The sequence below is a fragment of the Pan paniscus genome, chromosome 5 (assembly GCF_029289425.2).
Source record: "Pan paniscus chromosome 5, NHGRI_mPanPan1-v2.0_pri, whole genome shotgun sequence".
NCBI lineage: Eukaryota > Metazoa > Chordata > Mammalia > Primates > Hominidae > Pan > Pan paniscus.
Window position 1 is genome coordinate 22,507,951 of NC_073254.2, and position 17,924 is coordinate 22,525,874.

A 17,924-nucleotide genomic window follows, 5' to 3' on the forward strand; every position below is an offset into this window, starting at 1 on the left:
GACCTCAAGTGATCCACTTGCCTCGGCCTCCCAAATTGTTGGGATTACAGGTGTGAGCCACCACACCCGGCCAGCATTTCGTAGAGTAAGTTCTCCTTCCCTCCTTTTCCCACCCCCAAACATGTATCTTTAAGGACCTTGGGGGAAATTGTGGCTCTAGTACATTCAGGGATACTCCTGACCTTCTTCTTGATGGTTTATATCTTCTGTCCTTTAAGCTTCCCGGTTGGGACTATTCAATAGGCTTTCAGCGTAAATTAACCAGGAGTCATCTCTTGCAAAACAGCTGTTTGAGTAGTTTATTATAACTGTGCAATCTTGTGCTATACATTTCAAGGAAATCCAGTCCAGACTGGAGGTCTCATTGTTACAGTGTCCTCACTACTTCACCATTGGCTTCCATGGATTGGGGATAGCCAGAGCTGACTGGGTCGGTCCACCATGGACATTCAAAGCTTGGGAAGAATAGACACAGGTCAAGACTGTGAACTAGCAGTTTCTAGTTCTCCAGGAAAGTTGGGAATTGTGATTTGTCATTGTGATCTTAAACTTTTAGGGCCTGCAGCTTGGCTTGCAGATGTCTTGTTTAAGTAGAGTTTGGTTCAGGGCTTCCTATATGAAATCAAACCTTAATTCTCCATAGACATGGAGGACAGTCATGGCAAATAGTGATCTAAAAGTTAGAATCACCAAAAAAAAAAGTTAGAATCAAAAGCTTCACTTCTATCATGCACAACTCTTGTTCGAGGATAATGGCTATCAAAGAATGGAACAGACTGGAAAGTTCCCTTCTACCTCCTCCCAAGGTTCACTCCTTGCAAATGTGCAAATGGCAACAATTCTAAAAGGCAATAAGAAGCAGCTTATGCAGGTACCGTGAGATGCCTAAGTCATTCCCAATCATTGCCAACCCTGGGAGGGCACTAGGGCCAGGAGACTCAGTCTAGGAAGTGGCAGAGAGTATAGAAGGTGCTTAGAGCACAGAAGGTCTTAGAGCTAAGTTTTTAAAGGAAATCTTTGTCTATTTGTAGGACAGTTCCATATTCTTTTAGAATCAAGACAAAGGCTGAAAAGAGACCAAAGTCCCACCCAGATTAAATGGGGCCTTATGAGATCCTGAAATCTCCTGGAGCAACCAAAAAATAGGGCCTCACTGTTGCTTCTCAATGTTGACCATCCAAATTATAAACAAAATCTAGACTGTGATCAAACTGTCCACCCCCACCCCAGCCCTATCAACTGTTAGGAGATTATTGACACCAGAAATCAAAACCCCAGTGTGGTCCCTGGCCTCCCGTAGTGTCGGTGACACAAGGAGCTGGCACCTGCTGCGCGTTCTTCAATGGCTGTATTGATTCTGCTGGGCGAGTGGGAGCGAGAGGCTTGTTTTGGATAAGATGGGGCCGATAAGGCCCAGAGATATGGAAAGAGCGGCCAGGCCCATGAAGACAGAGGTGCCACTTTAACGACCTCTATGTGGCCCTCACCCTTGTCATTCTAGGAGAGAAGGGAAATTAAAGTAGTGAATTATTCCCTCTAAAAAACAAGTTTCCTTTGGGAAGAGTCTGTAGCCTGAGCTCAGGAAAGCTGGGAAATACATGTGGAGCATGCCGCTTTGTCCAGTCCCCTGCCATGCTGGTATTTTCTTGGCTCTGTGTGACCTGCTGAGCGGGGACACCCGGCTGAGCTGGCAGGGCCTGCAGGGTCAGCCCAGGGCAGCCAAGTGGCCCCTCTGCAGAAGCCCTGGTGAGGAGACGACTCCCTGCCCACCTCTGTCCCTCTCCCTCCCCACCTCTCTCCCTCTCCCTCCTTCTCACCTGCTTTCTGTGGTGTCCCTGACATTCTCTCTCCCCTGCCTTTGTTTCCCTTCTCCCTGTCTTGCCCTTTGTTTCGCTGTCCTCCTCTACTGAAGTTGCAAAGCACAGCAGGCAGGGTCACTGGGACCCAGGCTGGCTCTGGCTGCCGTGACTCAGGCGCACCCGCCCTGGGAGCCCACAGGCTTGCTGCAGCGCCCTAGCCCCGTCATGCTCACAGCAGCAGCTGCGTGGTGGCCCTCCAGCCCCGCGGTGCAGCCTCCCCGCACAATGCCTGCCTGAGAGTCAGGATGGTGGCTGCGCCCTTCCCTTCTCCTCTGGGTCTCATACCTATGGGCCTCTCCTGGCCTCCAGTGCCAGGGAAGCCTGCCTGTCACTGGCCCGTCATGGCATATAGGGATTGAGCTTCAGAGCTAACCAACAGTGGGCTCCTTTGCACTTCGCTGTGTGCGTGGCTCTTCAGGAGGGCCAGATAAAAAGGATGCTGGATGGAATTAACCCAGATGTTATGCTTAGTGTGGGGTATGACCCCTGCATTGGGGGTATAGGCAATGTATACAGTGCATGTGCCGCTGCCTGGGGACATGGCTTCTGTGAGGAAGTCCCAGCCCAGCTAGCCGCCTTCTGTTGGGGCCAAGGGTGCCCTGTCCTCACTGCACTGGATGAGAGAGCTATTCTGCAGTTTTCGGTTTGCCTTGGGACGATTAGGATGCCCTGCCCCGTCACTGTCACATGGGCCCCAGCAGCCTTCCCATTTGTTTTCTCCTATAGATGGAAAGTCTCCTCAGTCATCACAGGGGAGACCAGGACTTAAGGTCGAGGAGCAGAGGCTATCAGCAAGGAAGCTGATTGTCAGGTCCAAGGCCTAGCAACTGAGATGAGAACTCCCCACCAGAACTGAGCAGACTGTAGGAGCTCAGCAGAGCCTGTGTGGAACGTGTACCTGCAACAGGAGGAGCAGGGGCAGGAAGATGCTAGAGGACAGAGAAAGGGGATCAGCCAGAGGCGTGTGTGCTGGGAGCTGCAGCATGTACCCCTGATGGCCCCCAGGAAGGGAGCTATGGCCCCTCCACCACCACCCTCAGAACAGGACTCTCAGATGTGAAAGCTCAGTTGTGTCTCAAGGACAAGAAGACTCACTCCATCACTGTGTCCTCCCTTCCATCCGCTGGACTCCAGAAAAATGCACCTCCATATGGCTCCTTTCAAGTTAGCCCCCAACCCCTCCCAGGTGTACTGGCCCCCAGGTAACATGGAGGAATGACAGATAATGAAAGACACACCTGGGGCTTGGGAGAGGGATTTCAGAGCCATGGCTGGACCTGATGCTTTATTCCGAGGTGAATTCTGGATTGGAACACCCCGGTCTCTTATGGTAGAAAATGGCAGGTACTTCCACATGGTCCCGCCATCGGGAATGTATGGGACACTTCTACCTGTTTCTCTACCACTGATTTCATCGTGCAGAAGGCCTAAATGAGATGCAAGCCTCCCTTTGGCAAAGTATTGGAAAAATGAAGGCAACGTATTGGAAACATAAAGGCTTCATAAAGACACGCTTTGGGCACCACAGCTGGGACCTCTCTGCCCAACTCTGTTCTCCTTCTGAGGGGGATGGTGCCTGTCTCTGCCACCTTCTTTTCCACTACAGATCATGGAGAGTCTTGCTGAAGAACCTTCCTTAGGGGAAACAGGCATGTCTGTCTTGGATCTTTTTTTTAAAAAACAACAACAACAACAAAAAAAAAACGGGTCTCACTCTGTTGCCAGACTGGAGTGCAGTGGCACAATCTCAGCTCACTGCAACCTCTGCCTCCCAGGTTCAAGCGATTCTCCTGCCTCAGCCTCCCGAGTAGCTGGGACTACAGGCATGTGCCATCATGCCCCTCTAATTTTTTGTATTTTTAGTAGAGACAGGGTTTCACCATGTTGGTCAGGCTGGTCTCAAACTCCTGACCTCAAATGATCCACCTGCCTCAGCCTCCCAAAGTGCTGGGATTACAGGCGTGAGCCACCGCGCCCGGCCTGTCTTGGATCTTTAGAGTTCATCTCCATCCCCGAAGGGAGTTTTAGAAGCTTCCTGTATCATGGGCCCCACTTGCCTGTCCCACACTGTGAGAGGAAACCCATTTACATCTCATGTCCAAAACCATTTTTTTCCTACAAATAGTTTTGTGTGTGTGTGTGTGTATTGAGGGGTTATAAAGGAAAGCAGAGTATTTTATCATGGTTTTTGCTTCAGTGGCTTTAGGACAAATTAGAAGTCAACTCTGGTGCTAGAAAAGAAAAATCTCCACTTAAAACCCATGTTCAAATATCTGTGATGTTCATTTGGAGAAGAGAGGAAGGATTTGGGCTTTTTAATACTAATTGTACCTGAAGGTTTCCCTACGGAAGCAGTTTATTAAATGGGACTGAAAGCCGTGCTGCTGAAGGCAATTAACATCTGATATATTCTCAAAGCTCAAAAATCTTTGGCGAGAGGAATGTTTCTGCCTGTGTAAGAGCAGGCCAGGGAGTTACCTTCTGCTTATGGAAGGAATTCGTCCTGGGGGGCTTTTATGATTGTTGGATTTTGTCATCTGTGTCACCTGATCACTCAACAGTTTTTTGCCCAAACCCACCTATGGCTGGGCCCTGCTTGTCCAAGTTGCCCTGGATGAGCACCTGGGGCCTTGTCTTGAGGGGGAAAATTGCCTCTGGGCGGCTGGTGCCCCTGCCCTTGAGGGGGACCAGATTTCACTGTGTATTCAACTTTGAAAAAGCCAGAGCCCTTGAAAATGTCTCTCAGGACCAATATTGGGCCTTGACTGCAGCTGTGTCTGGGGATGCTGGGGAACCTTGGGGTCCCAAGACAGACTTTGTGTCTCAGCAGGGCAGTAGCGCTACCTGTGTGTGAGCCTCTTGTCTAGAGGGCAGCAGTTCCAATTCTGGTGTCACAGGCGCATGTGGACAGCCAGGGGCCTGATCTCAGTGGCTCTGACTCATGGGTCTGGGATTGAGCTGAGAACTCCGCACTTTAGAGAAACTCCCTGATGATCCCCAGTATTCGGCACAGGCCACCTACAAGTCACACACTGAGAGCTTCTGTCCTGGCGGCGGGGGTGGTGGGGGAGGCTCCTCTGTCTTGGGTCAGCTTCTCTGGTTTTTGGTTTGTTGCCTCTCTCTAGCTGTCTCACTTCCTTTCTCTGCCCTGCCCTTGACTGGTGAATCCATTGGGGCAAAGCTGTGTTACCTCTCTTTGTCCCACTGGAGTGACCATGTTCCTGTTGAATTGTCACCACATACATTTCCACTGGCCCTCTTCAGCCCATTCATCAAAACCAATACCAAGGGCAGTGGGAGTGAGGGGAAAGGTTTTTCTGTAATCTGTCAATCTGTTTAAAAAAAAAAAAAAAGTGTGTCAGTGTAATTCCATGCAGAACCCAGGGTACTGACCCTGAGTGGCAGACACAGGTATTCCAAGGAGCATCAACCTTCACAAATATTTATACGTTCTTTGCCAGCACTTAACATGGAATTATAAGGAAATTTAAGCATGGCCTGAGAGTATCTGTAGGAAGAAAAACAGGAGAGTTGAATTCCTCCTTTTCCTCTCTCTGGCCCTGATCCTTACTTAACAACAAAAATGCCAGTGTCTGGCGCTAAAAGAAATAGCTGTTCTTCCAGAGAAGGTTCTCTTTGTTGAGCATTGAGAGAGTCAAATCAACAGCAGGTTCACAGAAACCCAGAACTGCTGGTGAAGTTAGAAGCAAAGCCCTTTGACTATGTCATCTTGGTTCCATCCAGCAGAAAAAGAAACTGGAAATCCAGACATGAAGTGGTGGTCTCTGCCTGTGTTCTGCCAGCAATTCTTCAACACCAATTAAGTGTCCTGCAATTCAATCCAATTCTTTTTTTTCTTTTTTTTTTGAGACAGGGTCTTGCTTTCTCGCCCAGGCTGGAGTATGGTGGCATAATCAGGGCTCATTGCAGCTTCAATCTCCAGGGCTCAAGCAGTCCTCCCACCTTAGCCTCCCAAATAGCCGAGACCACAGGCACACACCACTATGTCCAGCTAATTTTATATTTTGTAGAGACAGGGTCTGTGTTGCCCAGGCTGATCTCAAACTCATGGGTTCAAATAGTCTTCCCACCTTAGCCTCCAATAGTGCTGGGATTACAGGCATGAGCCGCCACATCTGGCCTCAGTTCAATTCTGATGCCACCTGGAGTTAGCACAGGCCCAAGTGAAAGGGCAGGGTCCCCAAGGAGACTACTGTCATTTCAGACACCAGGCACAAGTGAGGTCCACAGGGCAGCCATGCTTCTGTCTGTCTTGCCTACAAATTTGGGAGTTCACATTACCGCCCTTCATGTTTGATAATTTGCTGGAACAATTCACAGAACTCGAGAAAGTGCTATACTTACAATCATAGGTTTATTATAAGAGGTATGACTCAGGACCAGCCAAATGAAGAGACTCTTAGGCAAGGTCAAGGGGATAAGCATGGGTGGTTGGAGCTTCCACACCCTTTTGGGTGCACCATCCTCTTGAAACATCAGTATGTTCACCAACCTGGAAGCTCCACTGAGCCTCAGTGTCTGGAGTTTTTATGTGGGGTTTAATTGCTCTGCACAATTGAATCATTGGTCACATGATTGAACTCCATCTCCAGCCCCCCAGAGGCCAGGCTAAGCCAAAGTTCCAACCCCCTAATCCTGTGCTTGGTTTTTTTGGTGTAACTAGCCCCCATCCTGAAGCTAATGAGGTCCTAGAGAGTGTGTGGGGTTCACCGTGTACAATCTAGGGCCGCAGGAGCATAACAAAGACACTCAGGAAAATCCAAGGGTTGTCAAAGCTTGATGCCAGGAACTGGGGACAAAGACCAGAGATATATTTATTATTTTCACACTGCCCATGTCTGCTTGACCTGGGAAAGAAAGTTGTTTGTAGAAATCTTTGCTTTTTACATGACCAAATGATGCCAAGATGGTCTTCATGGAGATTTTGGTCCCTAGCACGAGACGGTATTTTGGAGGAAGCTTACTTCACAAGCAGAATGAGGTTGGATGGGGAAAATCCCAGGCTAAGACTGTAAGTAGTGTGATCATGCAGTTTATCATCTAATCTAACCCAGGACACCTTTAGGAGCGCAGGGCGTTAGGACCTTGGGGTCTTCAGGAGACTCCCCTGCTGCACCCAGCTGGCAGGAGAGGAAAGAGTGAGTGGAAGGCTGATGGGGTAGGGGGCAGGTGGTTAGGAGGGCCAGGCCTGGCAGCACCACACATCCCTTCTTCCCCACATTCATGGGCAGAATCCAGGCACATGGCCACAGCTAACTGCAGTGGGAAATGTCATCTGGCTGTGTGCTCAGGAGGTTGATAGAGGATGTGGGTTGCTAATAAACACATCACAGCCGCCGCATGGTTGTTCCTGGAATAGGTGAAGCAGGCTGCTTCCTCGGGGCCTTCACATTGTCATTCCCACTCTAGGAAATTCTCTCACCCCAGATGGCCTCATGCCTCACTCCCAAGGCTCCTCTTTTGCTTAGAAGATACCTTAACAGAAAGACAAGGCCAGGCGAGGTGGCTCACACCTGTAATCCCAGCACCTTGGGAGGCTAAAGCAGGAAGATCACTTGAGCCCAGGAGTTCAGGACCAGCCTAGGCAACATAGAGAAACACCATCTATACAAAGTATTTAAAGAATTGGCCAGGTGTGTGATGTACACCCAGCTACTCGGAAGGCTGAGGTGGGAGCATCACTTGAGCCCAGGAGTTGGAGGCTGCAGTGAGCCATGATCACACCACTGCACTCCAGCCTGGGCAATGGAATGAGACCCTGTCTCAAAAATTTCTTAAAAACCCACAAAAACAAAAAAATCCAGACAAGCTTGTCAACGCTATGTGAGATAGCACACTGCCACCCTGTACTCTCTATGCCCTAACTATTGAATAATAATTTAGCTAGTCCGGGTTTTTACTAGTCAGAATTTTCCAGAGAAACAGAATCAATAGGATATATAGAGAGATATATATATAGGAGGAGATTTATTATGGGAATTGACTCAGGCAATTACGGAGGCCAAGAAGTCACATGAGCTGCTGTCTGCAAGCTGGAGAACCAGGAAAGCTGGTGGTGTAATTCAGTCTGAGTCCAAAGGCTTGAGAACCAGGTGAGCCAATGGTGTAAGTCCTAGTTGGAAGTCAAAGCCCTGAGTACTGGGGAGGGCTGCTGGTATAAGTCCTGAAGTGCAAAGCCCTGGGAACTGGGAGCTCTGATGTCCCAGGGCAAGAGAAGACAATGGCCCAGCTTGATAAAAGAGAATTTGCCCTTCCTCTGTCTTTTTGTTCTCTCTGGGCCCTGAACAGAGGAGATGATACCTATCCGTGTTGGTGAGGGCAGGTCTATTTTACTCAGTCTACTGACTCAAATACTTATTTCTTCCAGAAATACCTTCACAGATACACCCAAAAATAATGTCTTAACAGTTGCCAGGCTCAGTAGCTTACACCTGTAATCTCAGCACTTTGGGAGGCCAAGGCAGGAGGCTTGCTTGAGGCTAGGAGTTCAAGACCAGCCTCGGCAACATAGCAAGTCCCCATCTCTGCATTAAAAATTAGTTTGTGGTGGCCCATTCTTGTAGTCCCAGCTGCTTGGGAGGCTGAGTGGGAGGATTGCTTGAGCCCAGGAGGTCAAGTCTGCAGGGAGCCATGATTGTGCCACTGTGCTCCAGCTTGCGTGACAGAGCAAAACCCCATTGCAGAAAAAAAAGTTTTATCAGCTACTTGGGCATTCCATAGTCCAATCAAGTTGATACAAAATTAACTATCACAGTGCTCTAGATTGCATGCAGTAGAAGCAGACTGTAATGAGAGAGAAAAGCGTACCAGGGAACTTACCCAATCAACAAAAAGGCTGGAGACTTAATTCAGGAAATCAAGGCTCAGATCTAGTCATGGAACAATGTGCTTTGGATCCCTCCAATGTGGTCATCACCCTAGACACTGGCTGCCGTACTCCCCATTCTTGATTTCACCTTTGAGTCACTCCCTCAGGTTATACACTGCAGGGTGGAGACATTTGATTGGCTTTGATGAAGTCATGAGTCCGTACTTCAGATGCTAGGGGACAAAGAGGGGAGCTATCTGTCGTGGGAAATGGGGCTCTGAGTCCCACCTATCTAGGCATTCCCCCACATGCGAAGTGTTGCCAAAAGCTGGGTAGCAAAAGCAGTAAATATCCACTACAGTTGGGTATGGCATTCTAGGTTTGATGGCATCATTTTCATATTATTTAATTTTTTAATGTGTATTTTTGTTAAGTTTGCTATCCATTTTGTGTTTCTTAGTAATTTTCTTTTTATCTCTGGGTTACTTTTAAGAATTTATGTGTTTGATATAATTTCACTACATGTGGCTAGATAAGAATTTATCTGATCCTCTTGGAACTCTTTGGGCCTTTTCAACTTAAAGATGTTTGCCTTTCTTTAGTTGTAGAAAATTCCCAGTCATTATGTCTTCAAATACTACTACTCCCTATTACTGTCTTCCGAAATTCCTATTAGAAATTTGTTGGACTTTTCATTCTCTCTTCCATGTCTCTTTACAAAGAGAGAGTCATGTATTTTGGCCAATTGACTGTGCTATATTTGAAGAGATTTCAAATATACTGTTGAATTTCTTTAATTCTGTCTTCAGTTATGTGTAATTTGATGATTATCTGTTTAATGTATAACTAATCTGTTAAGTAATCTGTTTAATCTGTTAATTAGACAACTAATGTTTAACCTGTTTAATCTGATCTTTAGTTATATCTAATCTGATTTCATTGTTATTTTCAATGGTTATGGTTTTTATAAAGTTCTATTTGACTCTTTTTACATCTACCTGTTCTTTTTTCATGTTTTTTCCCCATAATTTTGCTTTAAGGTTTCTAGTCCTTCTTTTCTTCCTTCCATTATTTTAGGTATTCTTCCTTTTTTTTCCTCTAGTTTTTGTTTTTAGTTTTGTTATTGTTTTGTTTTGTTTTGGTATTCTTCCTTTAGAGCTTAGTTCAGATGACTCTTATCCACAGTCTCTGGGGTCCTCTGGGTCTTCCCTTGCATTCCAGCCATCCTCTTGAGAGACTTTGTGTGGCTGATTCATTTTTGTTCAGGGGTTCTTTTCAGTAGGAAGTTTCTGTCTCATGGTGATAGTTGGTTGATTGTTTTTACTGAGAGAGTCCTTGTCCTGCATTGTGAAAATTTCCCTCCAGGGCTTCTCTGGGGTCCTTAAAGTTACAGGCAGGGTGGTTCTGTTGGGTAACATAGGCAGGTGGAGAGGATAAATAAATTTAGAATTATAAACCACCTAAAAAAGTTGCCCCATCTCTTCTCCCAGTATAGGCCACTGGCCTGAGTCACTGTTTGTCTCTTTTCCTTAAAAAATCATGAAATCTGGTGGGGCATGGTGGCTCACACCTGTAATCTCAGCACTCTGGGAGGCTGAGATGGGCAGATCACTTAAGGTCAGTAGTTCAAGACCAGCCTGGCCAATGTGTTGAAACCCCATCTCTACTAAAAATACAAAAAATTAGCTGGGCATGGTGGCTCGCGCCTGTAGTCCCAGCTACTCGGGAGACTGAGGCAGGAGAATCGCTTGAACCCAGGAGGCAGAGGTTGCAGTGAGCCGAGCTCGTGCCATTGCACTTCAGTCTGGGTAACAGAGCAAGACTCTGTCTCAAAAGAAAAAAAAAAATTAATGAAATCTGCACGCTCTCTCCTGCTTCAGAGCCAGGAAGACTGGGAGGTAGAAGTTAGAAAATCAAGTTCAAACAGGCTTTCAACAATTAGGTGACTTACTGGCTTATGTAGTTGAAAAGGGAAGGGATAGCCTGCAAATGACCTAGGCTCTTACACCCACTGACATCCCACATTAGATGACCTTTCTCTAAAGCCTTCTCCTTGCCTTTTGTCTCTCCGTCCTCTCTCGAACTCTCCAACACAACTCCAGATTGATTAACCCTTTTGAATCACAGCGGGAAATGCTGCTCTGCAGCTCAGAACCCTGCAAAGGCTCACTTTGTGCCTCTGGTGGGAAGTCCGAAGCATTGTGGTTGGCAGCCTAGGCCATTCATTTCTCCAGCTTTATCTCATCTGACCCTGCTTGACACATCCTTAAATCCACTCCAGCAGAACTCCTCTCTCTTCCTCTCACTCCCACTCTGAACTGTCCCTTCTCTGAAGGGACATTTGCCTATGGCCCTTGCCTGTGTGATATTTGCCTATGGCCTTTGCCCGTAGCATCCATGTTCTGGTTTGTATTGGAGTTATTTGTGTGTCTGTTTTACACCACCCCTTCATTCACTGAGTTCTTGGAGGGAGGAAAGCCATGTCTGACTTACCGTCTATCGGCCGTGGTGCCAGGCAGAAGGCATGTCACGTAAGAGTCGCTCCAGTGGGCCTCAGTGAATCGGGGCACCCCCAGTGCTCTTGCTGGTGATTCAGTTAAGCCAGGCTAGTGGCCCCTGTGCTGCACAGGGTGGGTACATGCACTTCAGCAGAGTCTCCTGAGGAACCACTGGCTTAGTGTTATTGCATCAGCACACAAGAGCTCAACCCTGGCAGTGAGGTGGGAGTACAGCCAGAGAGAGTATTGCCCCTGCATGGTGTCTCCCTCTCCCCCGTTCCTGGGCCTCCTGGTTTGGCCCCACTCCACCATTACTCCTCCTTCAGGATACTCTTCTGGCCCGGCAGCTGTCTTGAAAGCCCCTGTGCAGTTTCAAAATGCTCCCTGTTTGGACTGCAGCAAATCCTGCCTAGTAGCGTTGTCTGATCATGTGAATGTGATGCCTTCCCAGTCAGGCGCCTCCGGGGTGTACTGGGCAAGTCGGCCCACGCCTCCATAGGCCTTGCATGCAGCAGGGCTCACAACACACCTCTGTTGCTTAAGGGTGTCCATTCAAGTCACCCTGCTCCCAGTACTGACCCCAGGGTAGACAAAACGGACTCCGTAAGACATTCAAGCCAACAGTCAGGAACCTGATGTAGCTGTTGGGTGACCACACTTGTATCTCGGAGGCTATCCTGAGCCTAGCACAGAGCCTGGCATGTGGTAAACTCTCTATGAAGGAATTAATGAGTTGATGGGTGCATATTTTGATCTCCTCCAACAGATTACAACAGCAGTGAATTGAAAACAGCCTGCAGGAAGCATGAGCTGTATGTGAGTTTCCAAGACCTGGGATGGCAGGTGAGTTCTCCGGACACGGGGGACAAAGGTCCTTTCTCAGCAGTTTACTCTCATCTGAATGGTGGCAGCCATCACCAAACACCCAGAGCTTGAAGGCTGAGCTGCTTCCTTCTGTGGAAGTCCTGAGGAGCCCTCCCAAATGCTCAGGCTCCTGGAGTAAGGCAGAGGAAGCTTAGTCTGTGGGGCACCAGGCGCTCCAACACCTTCCTAGGGTGCCTGAGCTCTGTGATCCCTCAAAAATCAATAGCCGCATTTCCCAATATTCTCACCTCATCCTTTCAAAGCCCATAGGACATACATTTATTTGGGCATTTAAACAAATTTTAATTCAGACAGGGTTGGAAAAAAAATTACCTAATGGTTAACATCTCCAATGGCTGCAAACCAGCTCACCAAACGATGCAGAAGAGCACACGTTTGCCTCGTACCTGAGAACCATCACTAGTTTGTAAGAAAGGCAGCAACTTTAATCACAGGTGGTGAGCGATAAAAGGTAGCTTCCATATGCAGGTGGCACTACTTCCGCAGGAGCACCGTGGGCTCCTGGAGAGGCTTGCTTGGGTCCAAGCACCTATTGCTGGCAACCTACGTGCTTCCAGGTAGCAGCTGAGGCCCTGTGGGCCTCTGCAAGGAGCAAGGGCTCTGGGGTCAGATGGACCAGGTTCACTTCCCAGCATTGCCACTTGAATGTGAACTTGGACAAATTCCTAAGCCTTCCTCCATCTGTATCTTTGCCTGTGCAATGTGAAAAATACCTTTTCACAGCATTCCTGAAAAGCACAAATAGTGTGAGAAGTGCATGCTCATCTTTTGTTGCTTCCTTTGCATGAAATTAAGGACTGGATCATTGCACCCAAGGGCTATGCTGCCAATTACTGTGATGGAGAATGCTCCTTCCCACTCAACGCACACATGAATGCAACCAACCACGCGATTGTGCAGACCTTGGTGAGCTCTCGGAGACTTTGTTTTGTAAGTGGGAGTAAGCCAAGACCAGGTGTCATTTCTAAGGTACCTTCTCCCCTTCTGTTTTGGAACAGGTTCACCTTATGAACCCCGAGTATGTCCCCAAACCATGCTGTGCGCCAACTAAGCTAAATGCCATCTCGGTTCTTTACTTTGATGACAACTCCAATGTCATTCTGAAAAAATACAGGAATATGGTTGTAAGAGCTTGTGGATGCCACTAACTCGAAACCAGATGCTGGGGACACACATTCTGCCTTGGATTCCTAGATTACATCTGCCTTAAAAAACACGGAAGCACAGTTGGAGGTGGGACGATGAGACTTTGAAACTATCTCATGCCAGTGCCTTATTACCCAAGAAGATTTTAAAGGACCTCATTAATAATTTGCTCACTTGGTAAATGACGTGAGTAGTTGTTGGTCTGTAGCAAGCTGAGTTTGGATGTCTGTAGCATAAGGTCTGGTAACTGCAGAAACATAACCGTGAAGCTCTTCCTACCCTCCTCCCCCAAAAACCCACCAAAATTAGTTTTAGCTGTAGATCAAGCTATTTGGGGTGTTTGTTAGTAAATAGGGAAAATAATCTCAAAGGAGTTAAATGTATTCTTGGCTAAAGGGTCAGCTGGTTCAGTACTGTCTATCAAAGGTAGATTTTACAGAGAACAGAAATTGGGGAAGTGGGGGGAACGCCTCTGTGTTCAGGTTTCATTCCCAGAAGTCCACAGGACGCACAGCCCAGGCCACAGCCAGGGCTCCATGGGGCGCCTTTGTCTCAGTCATTGCTGTTGTATGTTCGTGCTGGAGTTTTGTTGGTGTGAAAATACACTTATTTCAGCCAAAACATACCATTTCTACACCTCAATACTCCATTTGCTGTACTCTTTGCTAGTACCAAAAGTAGACTGATTACACTGAGGTGAGGCTACAAGGAGTGTGTAACCGTGTAACACGTGAAGGCAATGCTCACCTCTTCTTTACCAGAACGGTTCTTTGACCAGCACATTAACTTCTGGACTGCCGGCTCTAGTATCTATTTCAGTAAAGTGGTTCTCTGCCTTTTTACTATACAGCATACCACGCCACAGGGTTAGAACCAACAAAGAAAATAAAATGAGGGTGCCCAGCTTATAAGAATGGTGTTAGGGGGATGAGCATGCTGTTTATGAACGGAAATCATGATTTCCCTTGTACAAAGTGAGGCTCAGATTAAATTTTAGAATATTTTCTAAATGTCTTTTTCACAATCATGTACTGGGAAGGCAATTTCATACTAAACTGATTGATTAAATAATACATTTACAATCTACAACTGTTTGCACTTACAGCTTTTTTTGTAAATATAAACTATAATTTATTGTCTATTTTATATCTGTTTTGCTGTAACATTGAAGGAAAGACCAGACTTTTAAAAAAAAAGAGTTTATTTAGAAAGTATCATAGTGTAAACAAACAAATTGTACCACTTTGATGTTCTTGGAATACAAGACTCGTGATGCAAAGCTGAAGCCACTCTTGACAGTTGTGCTTCTCTAGGAGGTTGGGTTTTTTTAAAAAAAGAATTATCTGTGAACCATACGTGATTAATAAAGATTTCCTTTAAGGCAGAGGCTGGTCGAGATGCTGCTGTTATCTTCTGCCTCAGACAGTATAAGTAAGTGGTCTTGTTTCTAAGATTCCTACCACCAGTTACTTTGGGCCAAGTATCCACATCCCCTTGCGTATGGGAGGTGGGTGAAGAGTGTTGGATGCAAAGTGGTGGTTATGGGAAGTAGCTCGATGGTAAAAGGACAAACACCTGTCTTAGAGCTTAATCCTGTATGTGCTTATTCCCAAGGGAGATAGTAAAAGTGTTTAATCACAAGGATAGCATGAGTTAGAGGACACTGGCATCAACAGCTGCCACAGCCGTGCACACCAGGGCCAGAGCAGCCCGCTGACATCTGTCTTTGGTCTTGAGATCAAATGCATCCCATTCTTCATACATTAGAAGGTCGACCTCCTTGAAGCAGACCAAGTATAGCAAGCCTCTAAAAGGACTACTGAGAAACAGAATCAGAAACTCTAGAACTCTAGTTAGGGCCCTTCAGCAGGGCTGCAGAGCCTCCCTGGATACCCAGGCCTGGGAAAGCCTGTCTGGTCTTGTCACCCCAGGTGACAAATACAACTGGAATCTTTCAATGAGTTAATGAGATACTGAGAATGAGCCTCGTGGAATTTTCCATGCCTACCCTTTCTAAGGAAGACATCCAACAGTTCATGTGGGCTCTGGCTTCGTGTTAACATGAGGAACTAAAGACATGTTTCACCCCGTGAGAAACAGAAGGATCCCCTGAACAGTAACTGATTTGACAAGTATCGACACATAAAGTTATGGCATCAGCATTCTCTTACTCAGGCACGGTCAGAAGTAACGCTGCTTTCATCACGGCTAACCTCTCACACTGAGAGAAGTATTCACAGAAACAGAAGCTCCAGCAGCGGCCACGAAGGTATCTTCCAGAGGTGTGGGTTTTTGCATTTCAATCTGCTCCATGCTACGGACCAACCACAGTATTGAGTCAACTGTGACCTTAAGATCAGAGGAACGTCAATACTGCCATAAGGCCACCTTTCCAGAACTCGTGGGCAGGTAAACTATGCTTTGGATGTGCTTTCTTTCACCAAAATCACTCAACTCAGGAGCCACAAATAGTCCAGCAATTTGATTTCCCTCAACGCTATTTTAGTCTCAAAGGAAACCATGTAAATTTCATCAAGAGAAGGTCAAAGGGGATATATCGCCACTGAAAATGTTTACACAGTGACCATGAGTTACACATTTACTTAGAGAAACTTAATAAAGAATCTGTAGAGTGTGTTGGCTTGGAAAACACACACACAAAGAAGATACCTCACGCTTAGTATGTTCTGCTTTCTGAACAGCCACCACTGGGAACCCAGTGGCCTCTGTGGGATTGAACTCCTAAACGCAGGGTGCAGGAGCTGGGCAGGAGAGGTGACTTCCAACTGTGTTCCTAAAGTTCGTCTTTCGCTTGGCCCAGGACAAAGCGGTGTAACGAGTCAAGGTCTCTGCCTCCACTGTGCTCACTGACTTTCTTCCCTCCTCGGAAAAGCAATAACGTGGGGTAGCCTCGTACCTTAAAACAAAAAAGAAAAAAGTTTGCAAACCAGTGGTCCAGATCACATGCAAATTGCTTCCTAAATAAAACCAGATACACTCCTACCGTTGTGGCTGGAAAATTCTGTGGCTAATTTTTAAAGGTGTATATTCCATTAAAACAGGAGCAGACTACTGTTTAGAAAGCAAAGCCGTGGGGCTGTGTGTTCACTTCTGAATTCAAAATGACATCATTAAAGATCAGCCTCAAAGGAACGACTTTACCCTAAAGCAGACCCTTTCAGTCTTTACTGTGCACACGATCACCTGCGGATCTGCTGAAGATGCAGATTTGGATTGAGCAGGCCTGGGAGTCTGCATTTCCAACGACCTCCCTGGCGATGCCCTGGTGGTCTGCAGACCAGACCATGAGAGCAAGATCCTCTTGAGGATACATTTTTCAGTGGCAACTCGTTTCTAAGAATTTTAGGGCACAAAAAACAACTGGTATCTTTTAATGATAAGGAAACTATGTCTGGGTTACGTCTATTCTCCATCTAAAAGGCTCCAAAAGTGTCTGAATAACAAAGAAGAAAAAAAATGACAAATCTTCCAGGCCATCAGACTGTGCTAACAGCTTGGAATGAAGAAACTAGTTAACCCAAGCACAGGACCGACTTGCTGGCATGGCCCTTTCAGAAAGGAGGTTATGTTGAAATGATTCTTAGATTCAGCCACTGCATTTTATAATGCTGGCTTACGTGTGAAAAATGAGCGACTCGGGTATTTATGGCAAAGGCTACAGACCACTGGTCAATCATCAAGAGTCGCGGTGTGGGAAGCCCCACAGTCTATGGCGTGGGGTCTGTTACTTCACGGCCTTGTTACTCAGACAGCAAGGCCTGAAAACCTGCACTGAAACATGGATACTAACTACAAAGCGGGCGGAGAAGAAGAATGCCTTCCCTTTGAGAGAGGATCTCTTTTGCTTCTCCAAACAACTCAAAGGGACATAAAAACCACATTGTTGAGAAGATGAGAGCAGAGTGAGTTATCGTGGTTGAGGCACAGTTCCCTTGGGATCTGCCCCCATACTGAGAGCTCCCATAAGCATCCATCCAAGTACCCACCGAATACTTGCTGCAGATATTCCGTTCAGCAGTGCAGTCTACTTCGGCGATCTTGACCCCCGCCAGACCAGGGAATTCCTTTTTAGAGAGTTCCTCCCAAGTAGGAGCCAGAGTCTTACAATGACCACACCTAAGACGAGAAAAATGGCAGCTTCGTTGAAATCCTGGGTCGAGATCATTCACCTACACTCTGCTGCCAAGACAAGCTCTGTTTCTTCTGTATGGGACAGTCAACAATTGCCTAGAAATTTGTAAAATACCAAATTCTCCCACTGGGTGCACATTAACTCTTCCTCCTCCTATCCCAAACGAAGAACCCAAAAGTTGATCCAAGGTAGACTTTCAGATAACGTGACAGAAGCAAGCCAGTCTGAAAACAAGTTGAGATTCTGAGACCATTTCCATGCCATGGTGAACTGTGCTAACTGGTTTATGAAAGCACAGGAGCAGAGGAACAGGGAACAGGGCAGATGCCACACAATTTCTAAAAGGTCACTTGAATGCCAAAGACATTTTAGATTTGATTGCTTATGGTCTCACAATTTCAAAACCATTTTAAGGCCTCCTTGGTACTTCAGCGATGTGGGGTGAGCATCAAGGCCATGATTAAGTTTGGTTCAAACCCTCCCTTCTACCCGACTCTGTTCCCTTGTCTCTTCTGACCCCCTCCTGCCGTATGGATGGCTCCCCTTCAGCCAAA

At 46.8% G+C, this 17,924-nt stretch overlaps 2 protein-coding genes across 2 annotated transcripts in view; one reads left to right on the forward strand and one right to left on the reverse strand.

Moving 5' to 3' along the window:
* Positions 1 to 14,601, forward strand: part of BMP6 (bone morphogenetic protein 6) — a 156,739-nt gene extending 142,138 nt beyond the window's left edge. The window contains exons 5-7 of the mRNA XM_008952874.5: positions 11,953 to 12,029; positions 12,867 to 12,977; positions 13,070 to 14,601. Of these exons, the coding sequence (XP_008951122.4) occupies positions 11,953 to 12,029; positions 12,867 to 12,977; positions 13,070 to 13,219 (338 nt within the window). The 3' untranslated portion in view covers positions 13,220 to 14,601. The remainder of the gene's footprint in view (positions 1 to 11,952; positions 12,030 to 12,866; positions 12,978 to 13,069) is intronic.
* The window catches only part of TXNDC5 (thioredoxin domain containing 5), a 29,616-nt gene continuing 26,092 nt past the window's right edge, over positions 14,401 to 17,924 (reverse strand). The window contains exons 9-10 of the mRNA XM_034961411.3: positions 17,225 to 17,354; positions 14,401 to 16,134 (exon numbers count right to left, since the gene is read on the reverse strand). Of these exons, the coding sequence (XP_034817302.3) occupies positions 16,012 to 16,134; positions 17,225 to 17,354 (253 nt within the window). The 3' untranslated portion in view covers positions 14,401 to 16,011. The remainder of the gene's footprint in view (positions 16,135 to 17,224; positions 17,355 to 17,924) is intronic.